This window comes from Gobius niger (genome assembly GCF_951799975.1).
Source record: "Gobius niger genome assembly, chromosome: 12".
Classification (NCBI taxonomy): domain Eukaryota; kingdom Metazoa; phylum Chordata; class Actinopteri; order Gobiiformes; family Gobiidae; genus Gobius; species Gobius niger.
Genome location: NC_136863.1, coordinates 24137867 through 24155133, shown reverse-complemented (window position 1 = coordinate 24155133; position 17267 = coordinate 24137867). Strand labels below are relative to the sequence as shown.

General features: G+C 40.9%; 2 protein-coding genes across 4 annotated transcripts in view; one reads left to right on the top strand and one right to left on the bottom strand.

Moving 5' to 3' along the window:
• The window catches only part of LOC306971420 (troponin I, fast skeletal muscle-like), a 164658-nt gene that overhangs the window by 119144 nt on the left and 28247 nt on the right, over positions 1–17267 (bottom strand). The window lies entirely within an intron of this gene.
• ptprz1a (protein tyrosine phosphatase receptor type Z1a) overlaps positions 1–17267 on the top strand; it is a 72853-nt gene that overhangs the window by 43033 nt on the left and 12553 nt on the right. For 2 of the 3 annotated variants that reach the window (XM_079567667.1, XM_079567666.1), the window contains exons 8-15: positions 1140–1290; positions 3865–4049; positions 4141–4267; positions 5718–5758; positions 5849–8165; positions 12813–12951; positions 16435–16523; positions 17107–17192. In XM_079567667.1, the coding sequence (XP_079423793.1) occupies positions 1140–1290; positions 3865–4049; positions 4141–4267; positions 5718–5758; positions 5849–8165; positions 12813–12951; positions 16435–16523; positions 17107–17192 (3135 nt within the window). The remainder of the gene's footprint in view (positions 1–1139; positions 1291–3864; positions 4050–4140; positions 4268–5717; positions 5759–5848; positions 8166–12812; positions 12952–16434; positions 16524–17106; positions 17193–17267) is intronic. The other variant, XM_079567668.1, reaches the window with a different exon arrangement.

Below are 17267 nucleotides of genomic sequence, written 5' to 3'. Positions count from 1 at the left end.
CTGAGCCAAGAAGAGCTAATCCTCACTGAAAAATAAGTTGTAACAATTTGTGTCGAGGCATGCTTTCTCATTTCAAAATCCATTTGTGCTTCCACGTTTAAGAGATTGTACATTCAGATCCCATATGTTCCAATTACTACACGTCTCTTTTCTGTAGGACAGGCCTGAACTGGTCCACACGTACCTTTCTTCTTCTGCCAGATTTAACAGTTTCACCCACGACTTTCACCCACAACTAATGTTTTTTTTTCTTCCGTTTGGATCTGGAGTCAGGCGCTGCAGGGGCCTGACTCACCTGAGGAGGATCAGGGGAGGCCGCGCTGCAGTTTTTGGCGGATTCTACTACGCCCATTTACTTACTACTACTACTACTACTGCTACTACTATACAGAAAATGCCTAGTGATTGTTAGAACGTGCATTTTGGGCTGCCATTCAGGGGAAATCGACACAAAATTTTAGTCTGTGTAACATTTCACATTCACCCCTTAACCCCCACCGTAGCTGAGCACATTTTCCCCAGTTCAGCATTACCCAAATCTTGCGTTTTCGCCGCTTTTTTGTCATGTTCTATGTGCTATGTTGCAACTTTTTGGCCGCATTTAGATTTTTAGTGTAATGTAACTGTGATGAAGCTACAAAAATGTGACAAAAACGTGACAAAAACTGAGGAAAACCTGGTAACAAAAATGAGGAAAGAGCTGAGGCCTTAGCTTTGAAATAAGGCGTTTCACTGGCCAATAGGCTGTAACTTAAAGGGACTAGACGGAGTTTACAATTTTTAAAATCATGTATTTTCCTCCCCCTACATGTTCCCGCCATGCCCTAATGTGTAGAATGAGCCCAGGCCTGTTCACCACAACTGCCTCTGAAATCCTGCACTGTCACTCAAAAAGTTGTTACTTCGGGTCCGTCATGCACAAGCTTTATAGGGACTGCAGTTACGCATTAGACCTGAGGTGGCAGTAGTGAGCATAAAATGACCAACTTGCATCTAGTCTCTTTCAGTTCTCTGGTCGAGGAGCTTTTAGATTTGGGGGATGCTGAACTGGAGAAAATGCACTTGGTTAAGGTGGGGGTTAAGGGGTTAAAGTGATGCTGCGTTGCTTGTCATTTTGAATCTTTGTTCTTTCTTTTCAGCTGGAGGTCTTCTGTGAGGTGATGACCATGCAGCAGGCCGGATACGTGATGCTGATGGATTATCTCCAGAACAACTACAGGGATCAACAGGAGCAGTTCATGGGGCAGATCTTCTCCTCCTACACCGGCACCGAAGAGGTTCACACGCCCGGTAACTCAACGCCGATCTGTACTCTACTGGTTCTGCTGAGGACAAGGCCGTTTAACTGGGGTTTGGGCCATTTAAAGGAATAGGCCACCGTTTTTACATACTGAGATATGTTCTTACCTAACCGTAGCCGAGTTAATATATACCTGCCTGGTCTTTGTCCGTGCGCTCTGTCACACAAACGGAGCACATACGCAGCCTCTCCCACATGTCATATAGCTCCAAAAAAGCTCACGATAGAAGCTACCAAGCTCTTCCACGTGTTCCCTATTTAAATAAAGTTACGTGAAGTGTTTTCATGTGAAGTATATTTACACAGAAATGTAACATGTCGATTTTATAAGCAGATAAAAAGGGGTACTATATTGTGAGGCGTAATGATACGAGGAGCAAAACGTCCGCACAGTAACTCCTAAAGACTTCCCCCGCTCACTTCCGTCAATAGAAGCTGCGTGACTTGTACAGAGCCTTTTACAACAAGCAGAAAATATATTTTCGGAAAGTGCTTGCGCATTCCTACCCCATGGTAGAGGTCCTGAGTCCTGTGTCGTCGTCCGGGGTGAGTTGGAAATCTGTGAAACATTACTACACTATATACTTTCTCCTTGTTATCACAGCCCGGCACGATGCACGTAAAAGGCATTGTTCACAAGTTATCCACACTTCTTCAACTGTTCTCTGCTAGCTCTCTACAAGTCACGCAGCTTCTATTGACGGAAGTGAGCGGGGGAAGTCTTTAGGAGTTACTGTGCGGACGTTTTGCTCCTCGTATCATTACGCCTCACAATATAGTACCCCTTTTTATCTGCTTATAAAATCGACATGTTACATTTCTGTGTAAATATACTTTGCATGAAAACACTTCACGTAACTTTATTTAAATAGGGAACTCGTGGAAGAGCTTGGTAGCTTCTATCGTGAACATTTTTGGAGCTATATGACATGTGGGAGAGGCTGCGTATGTGCTCCGTTTGCGTGACAGAGCGCACGGACAAAGACCAGACGGGTATATATTAACTCGGCTACAATTAGGTAAGAACATATCTTAGTATGTAAAAACGGTGGCCTATTCCTTTAAACCTGTTTCATTTAAGTGCGAGTATCGATCATTGGTCACTCTTCATTCATACAGATTATAGAGACAAAACAAAGTGCAAGTCAGTGATGAATTCAAACAGGAAAGGCACTTGCACAGGAAGACATAGCTTATAGCATTATTGTCTATATTAAGCCCTAAAGCTAACGACAAATTCTCAGACCAGACACTGACTGCTTGGCCTTTTGCTAATGAAAACAAACAGATAGGCTAACAAAAGCACTGAGAAAATCCACTTCATAATATGTTATGTGATTTCCCCAGTTCAAAAATATCTCCCCCATTTGGAGTGAATGAAGTATTTATAACTAACATAAGTTCCTTCCTATCAACATGTTTTTATATCTTTATTAGTATCTACTTAGAATGTAGTTATGTATGTATCCAGTGGAAGACAAAGTGACTACAGGCTCGGTCTGTGCAGACTAATTGAAGCCTAAATGAAACGGAGACATAAGTGGGTCACAATGATGTGGTATTGACTGCAGGATAATGACCTGGATATGTTCTGCCACATCGATTCAAGCAAATGTCGATGTTCATTGCAGCTGGTATGAGCTGGTGCCAGTCAATCACCGGCATAGGGACAGACAGCTCAAATGAAAAAGGCACAAATCAAAGAATGGATTTTTGACAAGGACACTCTGAGCGTCACTTACAGCACTATTTCAGAGCTGATGGCTCAAACACATTCGCACAATCAGTAAAAATATGTTGTAGTTTATGGCATTTGTGTTATCTTACACTGCCCTCTGCTGGCAAAGCACTCGGCTTGCTCTTGTGCATAAAATAAATAAATATTTACGGTTACAAAATGTGTAGTTTTCAGTTTTATATATATATATTTTAATTCTCTTTCAATTTCATGTGAATGTAGTTGATCCATGAGGAAATATATATATATATATACTTTTGAATCCAATTAACCTCTTAACCCCCCACCTGAACCGAGCACATTTTCTTCAGTTTGGCGTTACCCAAATCTAAAGGTTTTTTGTAAAAAGCGTCTAAATAGCACCAAAAATGAGAATGCGAGCAAAAGAGCGAGAAAGCAACAATGTCACAATGAAAAAAACAACAAAAACACAACTAAGAGCGACAAAAATCGTGACAGAAGTGCACGGAAAAACTGACATACATGACCAAAAAACACTTAAATAATGTGACAAAAAAGCCTCCACAATGCAACAAAAAAGATGCGATCCGTTTTGCAGGTCTTAGCTTTCAAATGAGGCCTGGCCGATAGTCTGCAAACTCCAGTCAAGATTTTTTAGATTTGGGTAAAACTGAACTGGAGAAAATGTGCTGGTTAAAGCAGGGGGTAGGACATTTAATTTGCCATTCATACAATGTGTATTTCTCATGCATTATACTGTCCTCTGGTGGCAAAAGTGTGAATGACATGCACCTGTTGATGCCATGGTTTGGCACACACCATAATTGTAGACTATTTTTTGTTAATTTTCCCCGCCTGTTTCCAGTGTGCAGTTCAGAACCGGAGAACATTCAGACAACACCGTACAACCTGAGCAGTCTGCTGGTGATGTGGGAGAGACCCCGGGCTGTGTACGAAGCCGGCATCGAGAAATACTCTGTCAACTACTGGCTCGCAGACGCCGCCTACCCAACTCCCACTGAATACCTGACCGACGGAGACCAGGATGTGGTATGGGACATACTTTTACATTTTATATACTAATGTGGTCAAACATTGAATATTTACTTGGATCCAACTAATCCAATTCTCACACCGGCAGGGCGCCATGTTGGACAACCTGGTGGCGAACACGAGCTACATGGTCCAGGTGGTGGCGGTGTGCACTAACGGTCAGTACGGCCGAATGAGCGACCCACTCAAGGCCGTGATGCCCGTCGAGGACCCGGGTAAGAAACGCCCAGATGTGAGAGGCAGGGGAAGGCTCAGTTACAGTTAGTTTAATCGATTAGAATGATTTAGAATGCAAAGTAACCCATTTATAACGGCATGACTTCAACCTCTTTGTTGTTGTTGAAGAAACGTCATTTTCTTGTACTTTCTTGAATGATTAAACCCTCTTCCTTCATTCACCACAATCATTTCCTCTCACGCTCATTCACTGTGCACCCGTCTCCCATTATAAAGGTCTACGCACTCTTAATGTCAAACACAACCACTTGATGTTCTTCTGTGTTTTATGTCTTTTAATAAACTTCACTTTAAATACGCTTTGTCAGTAGTATTTCCATTTAAGTGAAGCTTTGCGTTGAATTCACTGTTGTTTCCTGTCACCGACTTAAAAGCTCTCATTTTGTGGTGTCTGTTTCTTCTGCCTGTCACAGTAAGACTTACTGTATGTTTGCATGTGAACTTCAATTTATGCAATTTCGGAGCTGTACAGCCATGACCAATGAGCGCCATGTACAAAAAGCTTCATCTAAATAAAATACCTTGCCATAAAATTAACCTTTTTAATATTTATTTTAGAAACAGCCTTCACTAATCCAACAGTGTTTCGCTCGTTTTCAAAATACAACTGTTCCAGGTGTTGCACGAAGTTGATACAATAAAATAAACAGTATCTCTATTTAGTGTCACCAGTCCAAATGATGCTGCAGCACATATGGACACAAAAAAAAAACAATGCAAATATTGACAGATAAAACGAATGCAAAACATTGGAATTCAAAATTACATGAAACTTTTAGTGCACGTGTGAAATACTGTAGTGCCATGAGACGGGCTTTAGGTTGTTTTCTAATGTAGTTTCATACAGTAGCATAAATAGTAAGTCATAAATACATAATTCCACCAATGTCTTCCCTCGATTCCATTTCATTAAACTCTCATTGACCTCACCTCATGCTTCACACCCCTCTCCATGATGTGAGCCTCAGGTAAGAGCCTCCCCCCCTTGGTCGTGTGACCCCAGAAACCCGTGTGCCATCAGTCTGCTCTCAGCATTTGCAAATAACTGCCTCTGTTGCAAAATATTTGGGTTTTTGAAATTGGACCACTATTAAGTAATTAATTGCAAATGCTATTTTCTAGGACTGTTTGATGTTTGAGGATATTTCCATGCATGAAAAACAGTTTTTTTTGCATGTGATTTTTTTTGTCAGTTGTATTCGCTTTAACGTTTGAATTTCATACACAGCTTCTCCTTATTGTCACTAACCCATTAGTTAGGTTTGAGATAATAAAAATACTATATTTTTTCATATTGTTTTTACCTTATGTGCTTTACTTAGGCTTCAGTTTGACACTTTGAATGAGATGAATGTGTTCTTATCTTAAGTATAAATATTATGACCTGTTTACACCAGTTTCTAATTATTCTATTTGTCTTTTTTTCAGAAAACACACTTATTTCCAATTCTAATCATTTTGATGAAGACGTGAGTAATCTCATTGTATAAGATTATATATGTATAGCCCATGAAGCACTGTTTAATACACTATGTTTACTTTTTTTTATGTGCAAACAGGAAGACTACGACCCTGATTTGTCCTGGAACGATTCAGTTGAAAAGGATGATTATGGACTAGCCTTAGTGCCCACAAAGTCTCCAAGCACAACAACCACAGAATATCCACGTTTACCGCCTCCTGGCTTCAAGACTACCACTGCTGAGCCAAGATGGAGGAGCACCACTACAGATGCAGGAACTAAATCCACCCATTCAGCTCATGTGACCTCCAAAAAGACTGCACACCACAGTTCTACCACCACCACCCAACCACCAGAGGGCGCTGTGGCATCAGAAAACCGGGGAAGAATGCATTTCGCACCTATGGATCGCACCACTTCTAAAACTACAGCTGCTCACACTACCACGAGGCCTTGGTACTCGACTAAGGCCGAAGTGGATAGCAGCCTTCAAATACCAAAGCATGTTACAGACCGAGTTAGCAGTAGTTTTAGTTCGACAACCACAACTGCTTCGTCTCTTTTCACCAGTCCAAAGACTAAAACAGGAAAAGGTTTAGTTCCAGTTAGTACAAATAAGACGTACGACGATTTGAACACTACGATTGCTTCTTCGGTTTTCACCAGTCCAAAAGCAAAAGAGGGGGAAGCTGGTCATTCGAACACTACAACCGCAACTCCAGATACACGCAATGCGAGCAAAACAACTAGCCTCAGCAGGACCACTACGTCTTCACCGTTCGTCAAATCTGCGAGCGATCGAGGGCTCCTACGCCCCGCGAAAGATGGGCCCAGACGAAACGCAAGTATGTCCACAACGACTGAACCCCTTCCCACTTTCCTCCAAGAAAACTCGACTTCCCGTAACGCTTCATCCCTCCAAGAAAACGACACTCCCCTTGACACCTCTTCAACACAAGCACCTTCTATCCAACCTACAACTTCCCGCCCAAGTTTGTCCACCCCAACATCTTCCTTTGGCACCTTCACAGACTTACAGACTTCGCAGCCCAATGGTGAGACCCTCTCTGTCCCGTTAACCTCTGCCTCTACCCCCTGTCCCGGCGGTGTGCACCCCTCCGCTTGCCTGCATGACCTTGCTGCTACTGCTGCTGCACCCACCCTCTTTCCCTCCAGTTTTTGGCCTGTATTGTCTTCGTCCACCTTGGATTCCCAGCCTGCACCACTCCCTAGTCAAGAAGCGGCTCACGCCTCCACCTCTGCGCTTCTTGCCTCCTCCTCGCCCCATCCCGCTTATCCCTCTTCCCGTTCCAAAACAGAACTTTCCTCTCTCGATGTTGGGTTTTCTGTTTCTATGGGTGACCAATCGACATTTAGCCAAACCCCTCCTTTAAGACATGTTTCCGATACTGTTGAACCTTCGGAATCCAGCTGGTCACTTTCTACGGCGTCTATTAGCCCTACTCTGCAACCCTCGGTCGTCCTGTCTAGCGACTTCACTCTTTTCGGTAGCTCTACTGGGATGTCCCGCTCTCCTGACGATTCCAGATATGCCATGGGAAGCAAAATAGACTCTTTCCTTCGAGACGTCAGCGGTGATGGTTTTCCGACGGTCAGCGATGCCGACGCTTTATGCGATTGCTCATTGGAGGCCTCCGTGTCTGCTGTCTGGGTGCATGCTTCTTCCCATTTTCCCCTCCCGTCTTCAGCTTTGGATAGCTTGCAGGTCTACTCTAGCGTCGGTGTTTTGATGACCCCTGGTGTTGGTTTGGACCATTTCGTGAGTTCTGGTTCTGTAGGGATTTCTCTAAGCTCTACTGTTCCTATCATTCCAATAGTCTCTTCAAATTTTGTCCTAGTCAGTCAAAATGACCTGCCCATTTCTGTTACAGCCACACAGTCTGGCCCTACCGTTTCCTCGTTTTCAGACGGGACATCTCCCATATCTTCCTCCCCTAGAACAACTCCCACAACTCTAGACACTAGTGGCGCATCTGGGTCAGCCAGTTTTCCCGATTCACCCGAAGGCGTCGACCAAGAATGGGACAGGATTCAAAGCTCAGCATCTGGAGAAGACAACCTCGCTCCTTCCAGCAATGCTAGCGTCACCGTCCCGCCAGAGTTCACCACTTCTTCAGGCTCGGGTCTCAGTCTGGACGATTTGGAAGACCGCACCTCTGCATTTTATTTTGAGACTGGAAGCGGTAGCGCAATCGGATCACGGGATACAGGAAGCGGGTCGGATCCGACCACCTCCGTGGTGACAACTGTGGATTTGCCCCGAACGCTGAATGGTGCAGAGGAGGAGAGCGGTTCGGGGCAAGGGGAGGGCCTCTATGACAACGAGACCTCTTCAGACTTCAGCCTGGTAGACCGAAGCGAGAGGGAGCCTGAGCAGGAGGAGCCAGTAGCAGGTAAAACTATTTTGATCCGAATCCATGTTACCTCTTCATCTTCAATGGAGGAATCATCATCAAGAGTTCTGGGACGACTAACCAACCATCTACAAACAACATCCCATTTTCTTTTTACTTTGGGTGCATTTTTACTTTTAACAGAACCATGGCTCAAAATCTTCAGTATTTACTCCATTCTTTCCTCTTTACTTTGTGGCTTTTCATATTAACTAATTTAGCGCTTGTTTGTTTGCATGACTATCTTAATTTAGCATGTAACATAGTGGCCTCCTTGTTATTATTGGTATTATTTTGGTTTGTGGTCATATTCGTAGCACAGTGGTTCCAACTGCTTATGTATCGCATTGAAAAAGTATTTCATTTATTCTCCAAGTAAAATACCTTAGTTAGCATTAAATATTGCAAGAATTCATATTGTGGGCAAGATTAAGTAACCCCTACTTCAAAGTTACGGCAGATTATTATTAGAAAGTGATCAACTCAGATTTCTAAGTATTCACTAGTGTTGAGTTTATTTTATATAAAACCCCATATTGTTTTTGTCCCCCTGAGTACGAAAACTGGTTGTGAAATGCTGTCATTGCATCTCAGTTATATTGAGTGACATCTAACTGAAGCCATTCCACCTTAACTTTTATTTTCAACCAGAACTATAATTTTTAACCAGTGATTTGTAAATGATGCCATGTGCACCAAGTGCAAAATTGACATAAATATTGTTTTCTTTTAAATCCTATTGAAACAACCATGCTTTTAAGTTTTGATAATATTTTTGCGGTATTTTAAATAACATTTTCTACACAGAACATTCTATTATACTAAGGCTTTCCCCCCAATAAATTATGTAAAAACAAGTGTTACCAGAAAAAGGACGTGTTATCATGAATATATCTAAAATGTTTAAGTTATCGCGTGTTTGTTGTTGGGTATCTAAATCTCAGCCAGATGGAAGCCCTCAGGAATTTTGCTCTATATTGTACCTTTTTGATAAATAAATGTGCTGTCACCTGATATTCCAATAATGATAATTTGGTAATATATTGCACCGCCCTAGAGTATATATATTTCTCAATAACTGATTCACCATCGTCTTACTGTATGTTTTTAACTGTCTAACTTGCCACAGTTCCCCTGGTGGCCAGTAGAGGGCAGCAGGACCACAGCTAAACACTGATCTGCGGCCTGTTTCAGTGAACAGACCTGTGCAATGTAGTCTTTTTTTGACCAAATGAAAATGTCACAAATCAGATTCAGGAAATTGTATAGCAACTTTGAGTGTTAAATAAGACAAATGCCTTTTTCAGCCTCTCTCTAGTTCCCTATTTCATTATAGTCTCAACTCAAAATCTTTACCATTAGATGCTTTTAACTCGTCAGTTTAAACTTCGGTTATGAATAACATATATTTCTAAACTCAAACTCCATTGGCATTTTTCCATGTTGTTTTGATCCAAGCACTTCATTCATTTCTAAAAGCTTTGGCAAAGTTTGAAGTGAAAATAACCCGTTGATACGTAAACCATTAAAAGAAGGTCGTTTAAAAGGATGCTCTCTCTTTTGGCAATGGAATTGCGTGGGCCTCTATAAGTATACTTTTCTGTTTACTTTGACTTTTTAACAGCTTTAATTTTACTTTTAATTACTCTTGTTCACACTTTAGAAACTACTCAGAACCACTTGTGCAGCCATGCAAAGATGTGTGCAATGCAGATGTGTGGAAACAAAATAGTTACAGTTTCAAATGTTTTCAGTCACTCTTAGATCAAGGTTTTCAATGTTCCTTCTTAAACATTCATACGTTATCCTGTTACTGCAATGCAAGCAAGCAGCACACTTTCTAAGGCACCCTAACTTCTGAATTTATAGATGTGAGTCACTCAGTCTCCATTTTGAGGGAAACTGATTTCCGGTGATTTCCGATGATACAGTGGTATCACTGGAAATCACCTTTTTCCACCCTGACATTTAAAAAACAAAACAAAATGTAACCTTAATGTGTCTCTGAGAACTACTAATGCAATCTAAACTAAAAACTAAAATACAAAGTTAAAGCCACACTGCGAAACATTCCAGGTGCTATTTTATACAAATACGTTCAGTTGACAAACTTCCTAACCAAACCAAATAAACATCAACAGTGCTATTTTTCCATCTATTATACTCGCCTGTAATTAAACGCTTATACAGTATGTCATTCTGTTTATTAGGGGACTTTAAACCAGGGGTCACTAAATACTAATTACATCACAGATTATTAAATCACTATTAATATCTCACTCTAAGGCTTTTACATCAAATGTTAAAGGAACAGGCCACTGTTTTTCCATACTGTGATATGTTCTTACCTGAGCTTAGACGAGTTTATATGTACCTGTCTGGTCTTTGTGCGTCCCTGTGGAAGAGCGTAGTCACTTCTAACTTCACCCCCGTTTGGAGCTATAGGAATATAATGGGAGAGGCCAAATGCGAACCGCATCTTTGGTCGTTTTGCGTGACAAAGACCAGACAGGTACGAATCAACTTGTCTAAGCTCAGGTAAGAACATATTTCAGTATGGAAAAACGGTGGCCTGTTCCTTTAAAGGTCATTTACCTGATCTTTCTTCAAGTAATGGAACAGATTTTGTTTTGTCCTCCTTTAATATTTGTAAACTCAGACTCTACAAAGTCGGCCCTGTGAAGAATTCAAATACTTCAAATAAAATGAAAAAGTTAGGAATGACCACAACATATACATTTAGTGGCTTCCTCTTTCATCGTTTGTAATAATGAAAGGCCCTATACCTGATTGTATAATAAAAACAATCAGGTATAGGGCCTCTAAGGGTTTTTATCCCTGTCTATATTGTCTAAAAAAAACTCCTCCCGAGTTATGCTTCTCTATGACTAGGACTGAATGCTGGTAGAAAGTGCATAACGTTTTCTATTATGAGCTAAACATGACTGACCCGAGTATTGAACGTCGTTGTGAGAAAAGAGACAACTTTTTGACGAGCAGCGCCCGCCAGTCAAGGCTAATCTACTGTATATTAGTTTTCCATATTGGTTTGAGGATTATAAAGGAACAAATAGATATTTTTGGGGTCAGAGAGGAGGCAAGTTTTTCACGTCTTCTCATTCACAGATACATACGGTGGAGCTTGACACCATCTATGCTTTGTCAGTGTGCCGTTTGATGATTTTGACCCTGCCGGATCAGTGACGAACCTTTGATTAAGACACATTGTGGCGGTGCGGTGCTTTGAAGTGGCTCAGTGCAGGCTCTGAATGACGACGTGACTGTGGTGTGTTTGGATGTTGGAAACTTAATGCGTTTCAACTCCCTCTCTGCGCTCTGTTCAGAGTGACACGTAGCAAGGGTTATACCGGCTAGGTTAGGGTTTTGCAAAATGTGTGGTTCCTGTTGGAAAAATGTTGCTCTTTATATTCACAGATGAGTAGGATTCACTTGGTTATATTTATTTAAGTTTTTAAATTATAACTAATTTTATGGACATTTACATAGGCCTTTATGAAAATCCTGTATTAGTGAGTGAACCTGGAAATAGATTTATAATGCCAGTAACATTAGCATCGCAATATCTAGAAGATAATTGATTATGAACTATTCGCTGACGTCCTAAATCATTTCTAACACACACAATGCCTCATATACACCCTTATTGTTCATGTGAAGAATTACAAGCAGTTTTAGCAGACGGCAAAGCGCTTCATTTCACCTGAAAATAAATCATGGCTTGAAGCAAACTCCCAAAACTCTGCATCGTCCAAATGTGAATTTTAGTGCCTGACCCACGATCAACTGGACAGTGTTCACAGTTAAAACAATTTCAAACATCACAAACAAACTACTTTTGTTAGCGCTAAATGAAGTGTCAAAAACTGTTACTTCTGTCTATTCACTTTGTCATCTCTTGACCGAACAACAGTAAATGGGAGCAAAATAACATGTGTCTTAAGATACTATGGTAAACACGTTAATTCCCAGCGGGTTTTTTTCTTCTTCTTCTTCTTAAATCAGCAGATGCCGTCACTGGCCGCGGATAGTTGTTAAGAAATTAGTCAGAGCTCTCGGGGATAATCACTGAATGTAGACTTTATCCGGAGCTGTTTTGACATCTCCTGCTGAGAGAGAAGAAGCGCCTTGTCCACTCTATTGTTTCAGCCATGTTTTGTGTTTTGCCGTGAATTAATTTAAACAAGCTGAAAACAGGACTCGTAGGCAGATCTTTTGATTAGAAGGAAGTGTCAAACAATAACAAGCTTGTAGTCACATCTAACAGCTAACAGCTAATAGTCACATATTACATTTTCATTTTCAATTTGTTGATTAAATGAGTATTTGCTTTTCTTTAGAGTTTTCAATTGGCCTATTTTCTTTCTTCACTTGTATTAGACTAGTATTATATATTTAGTTCTTATCCTTGTATCCTTGTGTAATAGTTGTATACCTTTACTTCCTGAAACTGTGAAGCCATCTTCCACTTTGCAATCTTATTTTAACACAGTATTTTAATAAAACCTTTTTTTTTTTTAGCATGGTCTGCTATTCCTTGGTTAGTCTGACCTGTCCTATCTCCCCAAGTGTACAGGAAACAAGCAGTATGTGGTCTATTATTAATTATTGTGTATATTTGTTGTGCAGATGCCAGTAACAGCAGTCACGAATCCCGCGTGGGCTCCATCAGAGACAGAGAAAAGAAGGCCGTGGTCCCTCTGGCCGTCATCTCCACCCTCACTGTGTTCGGCCTCATTGTGCTCATCAGCATCTTCATCTACTGGAGGTCCGTCAGACACTCACGTGTACATTTTTGTTACCACACACATGAAAGACTCGTATTTGAAGCCATTAGGAAAAAGTGGGTTTTCATTTTCAATTTAATTTACTTTTAAATATTTTTTTTTCCTTCCTTTTGTTCTGTTTTATACCTTACGTTGAATTGTTGGCAATGTATAGTTATTTTTTTTCTGTAATGGGTACTAAGTTGTAAATAGAGATCTATTTACACAAGGCTCAGTTCTCGTTATGAAAGAAAGTTTAGAAATTGGAGTCTACGGCACAGATTAGCTTGTTTTCTGGTTCCTACATTTTCTTTCTGCCTTCATCGTGGTATAAGAGAAAGAAGTCCACCCTCTGCTGGCGTTTGTTATAAGTGCATATAAAGGCCGGTATTACTAATAATAAGAAGAATAATTTACTTCTTAGAGCTTTTTACCATGTTACGATGTTCTCTCATCAAAAGCAGCCCTGGGGATGTATTTCGAGGCACTTGTGGATCTTTGACTAACTCTTTATTGAAACAGCTGCACAGCAAAGAGGAGCCAGAGGGGGACCAGGAAGTGAAACTACTGGATATTTAGTTTTACCTGTTTTTCTAACCACAGTGTAAGAAAAAGACACTTGTACACTTTATGGTGGTCAATAATACTTACTTCTTGCCAATGTATATAAGATTGCGCACCTCACCCACTTCAGCCCTATCTTCTCCTTTTAACCTCTTGTGAGAGTTTAAGGGGGATAGTTTGACCACTTGAACCTCTCTCCTCCTTTTGTTCCGTTTCTAATCTTCCACCACGGCATCTCCCGCTCGCCTCCTCTTGTACTCTCTGTTTATGTTTGTATTTTCGGGCGCGTGTCCCAAACAAAACACCCCCCATTTACCAGCCCCACAGTGCTCGATGTCCTTGCATCTGCCGCGCTCTGAATAACTAGCTCGAGTGTTTCTCTGATTCACAGTCAACCGACCTTGAGGGGCGCTGCCGTTTTTCCCGCTCTGAATGAGCAAATAGCGGTTTGGCGCAAACAAACGCTGAATGAGAAGCAGTGGAAAGTTAATTTTCATGAGAGCGGAAAATGTGGCTCTATCAATAGTATTTGTGAAGGGTAAATTGACTTTGCGGAGTCGAACTTAGCGTAGGTCAGTACTTTATTAGTAAGCTTATTCCTTATGCGTAAGGCTTTAGAAAACTGATGTATTTTACAGCTTCTAATGATTTTACAACACATTTAGCTTAATGTTTTAAGTTCATATTTTCCCAGCCACATTGCAAAAAACTTTGACTTCTCCGTGCTTTTATCCTTTACCGAGAAAGATTTACTGAGAACAAACCACTCAGCCCACTCTCAGACCGTGAAATAAGCAACTTGTGAAATCCCATCAAGGACACGCTGTAAACACCGAGAGTCTGCTCTCTGATCCGACTGTACTTTTCTCATCTGGCGCACTGACATATTGTTCATGTTCGGGGCTTGTCGTGTTGTTGTTGCTGGGAGATTGAGCAGTGCTAAGCCTGTAATCGTCCCGGGAGCGGCGTAGGGGGATTAGGCCCTGTCCCGTTGGTGGATGCTCTGTGTGTGTATGTTTGGAGGCCACTCTGAAATGGACATCCCCGTGATTATATCTGGACACAGAGAGAGTGGTGTCACAGAGAGAGGCGTCAGACAGTTGCAGGGCTAAGCACTAATCCTGTACTCAGTATTAGCGCTCTTTTGGACCTTTACGCTGCTGCTCTGTTTGGGAAACACTTACTTGGTTTTCATGCCAAACTTAAGCATGTGGTGACTGATCATTTGAGTGCCTTAGTATTTTTTGTATTATTAGCACTTTTATTTATTTCTTTTTTATTGGACTTAAGAGCGCCTCTGACTGACATCATGTCAAACAGAAGTGTGCTGCAGCCTGGTCTAACATCACATCAGCAGTTGCCTCATAACAAACAGGAACAGTTTGGAAATGCATACTGCTAATGACACTGACACAGACACTAATAAAGAAATGAAAGATCCGCACAACTGTGTAGCTCCCAAGCTTTTTAATGCTCACCGAGTAGTGACGTTTCGGGCCTTAGCCCTTCTTCAGACAATGACTGACAATGCTTTGTCCATTTAGCAACTACTAAGTGTGTTACAATTTATTTATTTTTTAAATGTGCAAAAATGGATGTAAAGTAAGTAATAATATATATTTATGTATATATTAATTTTTGTAAAGTCCCTCCTTCCTGAACCTCAGCAACTACTTAGAGTCTAGTGTTGACCAATGAGATGAGCTTTTCTTGCGAACCAGCCTGTCACGGGTCAATCAGCAGGGAGGGGGAGGACCTTTATCATTTACTTTTTACAATTCTGTTCCTGCTCTCCTCATTTTGCAAACTAAAAATTGCTTTCTGGTTAAATTTGATTCCAAATTTCACTTTATCTCTCCGCACTTTGCAAACTTACAGACTATCACTTTAATATGGTCTCTTTCTACACTTACCGTCATGTAAAGCCAAACTTACTTATCAAAGCAGATACAAAGTAGCTGTAGGTCAGCGATTTGTACGACTTTCTCACATGAACGTATTTGTTTATAGTTGTTATTATTCCACTTTGCTACGATGCATAAGCACTTGAACACAATGCACTCGTAATGCACATGAAGGCGGCATTAGTTTTTTTTAACTACACAGACATGATCTGCAAATAGATAACATTACACAAACGTGCTCCCATTAGTTACATGTAGGTTGTGTTTGTCTTCTAGTCACACTCGCTGATTGAAGTCAAAAAGTGAGGCAAAAATTGTAATTAAAAATTATAGTTTATTGTCAGGCCATGACATAAATAACGTCTAAGTAATCAATAACACCACCGTATGGATAGATGTAAGACAGAACAAAATACATATATTAAATTGTTTGGGTTTTTTCTTCCTCGTCCATAGTTTAAATTAAAATAACAATTACGTTTAATAAAAGAAAGAATAATCATAACAAATATTTTCATCCTGATCTTTCATTCATCCCCATCATAAACCAGACATCAGAAGTCATGTAGTAGTTGTTATTTTGCCTGTGCTGCTGCTGCTGCTGCTGCTGCTGGTGGTGGTGGTGTTAATCCCTGGAGCCCATTTCTGGCCGGGACAACACCAAGGCAATCTGATCCGGTTAAAAACTTGTCCGGGATTAACTTGACATCTTTTTCCTTGTGTTTTGGGGGAGATTACAGTGTGTCATCCCAAATCTGGGCTAACGGCGTGTGCCACTGAAATAAATGCAGACTGCATTGTCAACACATTACAAAGAAGACGCTACCTCCTTTTTATTTACGTTTCCCTCTGCGCACACTGGTGATTAGGATTAGATTCATTGTTCATTCTGTTTCTTGTGAACAACTAAAGCCGCGTGTTTTATTATTATTATTTTTTAGTATTCGGATGAAATTGCTTGTTTGTGTTGAATATTATTTTTGGTTTTGTAAATGAAATATGATTGCATTTGTGCAGAACGTGTTTCCAGACAGCGCACTTCTACATCGACGACAGCTCTTCTCCCAGAGTCATCTCTCCCAACCACATGCCTGGTCAGACCGAAGGTAACGCATGTGTGACACGAGAGCAATACCACTAGGAGCTGGTTTTAATTATTCTAAGAAATGATTAAGCCTTTATGCTACATACCGTATAATCTGTATTGCCTGCCACGACTTGATGGCACGAACGGTTTGAGAAATCATTCATCCATAACTTTTCAGCACATTGTCATTGACAACCGTATTTCCGGACTATAAGTCGCACTTTTTTTTCATAGTTTGGCTGGGGGTGCGACTTATACTCAGATGCGACTTATATATCAAAATATATAATTTCACATGTTTGTTGTTTTCACACTGGCAGCCGCTAGAGGGCGCTCTAGGCTTGTGTACCAATATCTGCTACTCATGTGCCACTGAAAGAAAGAAAAAAAAGGTAATTGAGCAGCTGAAAAAAAGTGTGGAAAGAGCGGTAGTTGCAAAGGCTGGTGTGACTTATACTCTGGAGCAACTTAAATATGTTTTTTTCTTCTTCAGTATGCATTTTTGGCTCGTGCGCCTTATTCTCCGGAGCGAATTATAGTCCATAAAATACAGTACTTATTTACATGTGAATAACAGTAATTCATCTCCTGTTGTTTGTCAGATGATCGGAATGTGTTTCCTGTGAAGGCTTTTGTCGAACACGTGGCAGATCTTCACGACACTCTTGGTTTCCAGAGAGAGTTTGAGGTATGACAGAACAAAACACTGTAATTATTTGCCACAAACAATGGCGCATTGTGTACACTAGGTACAAAATTGTTG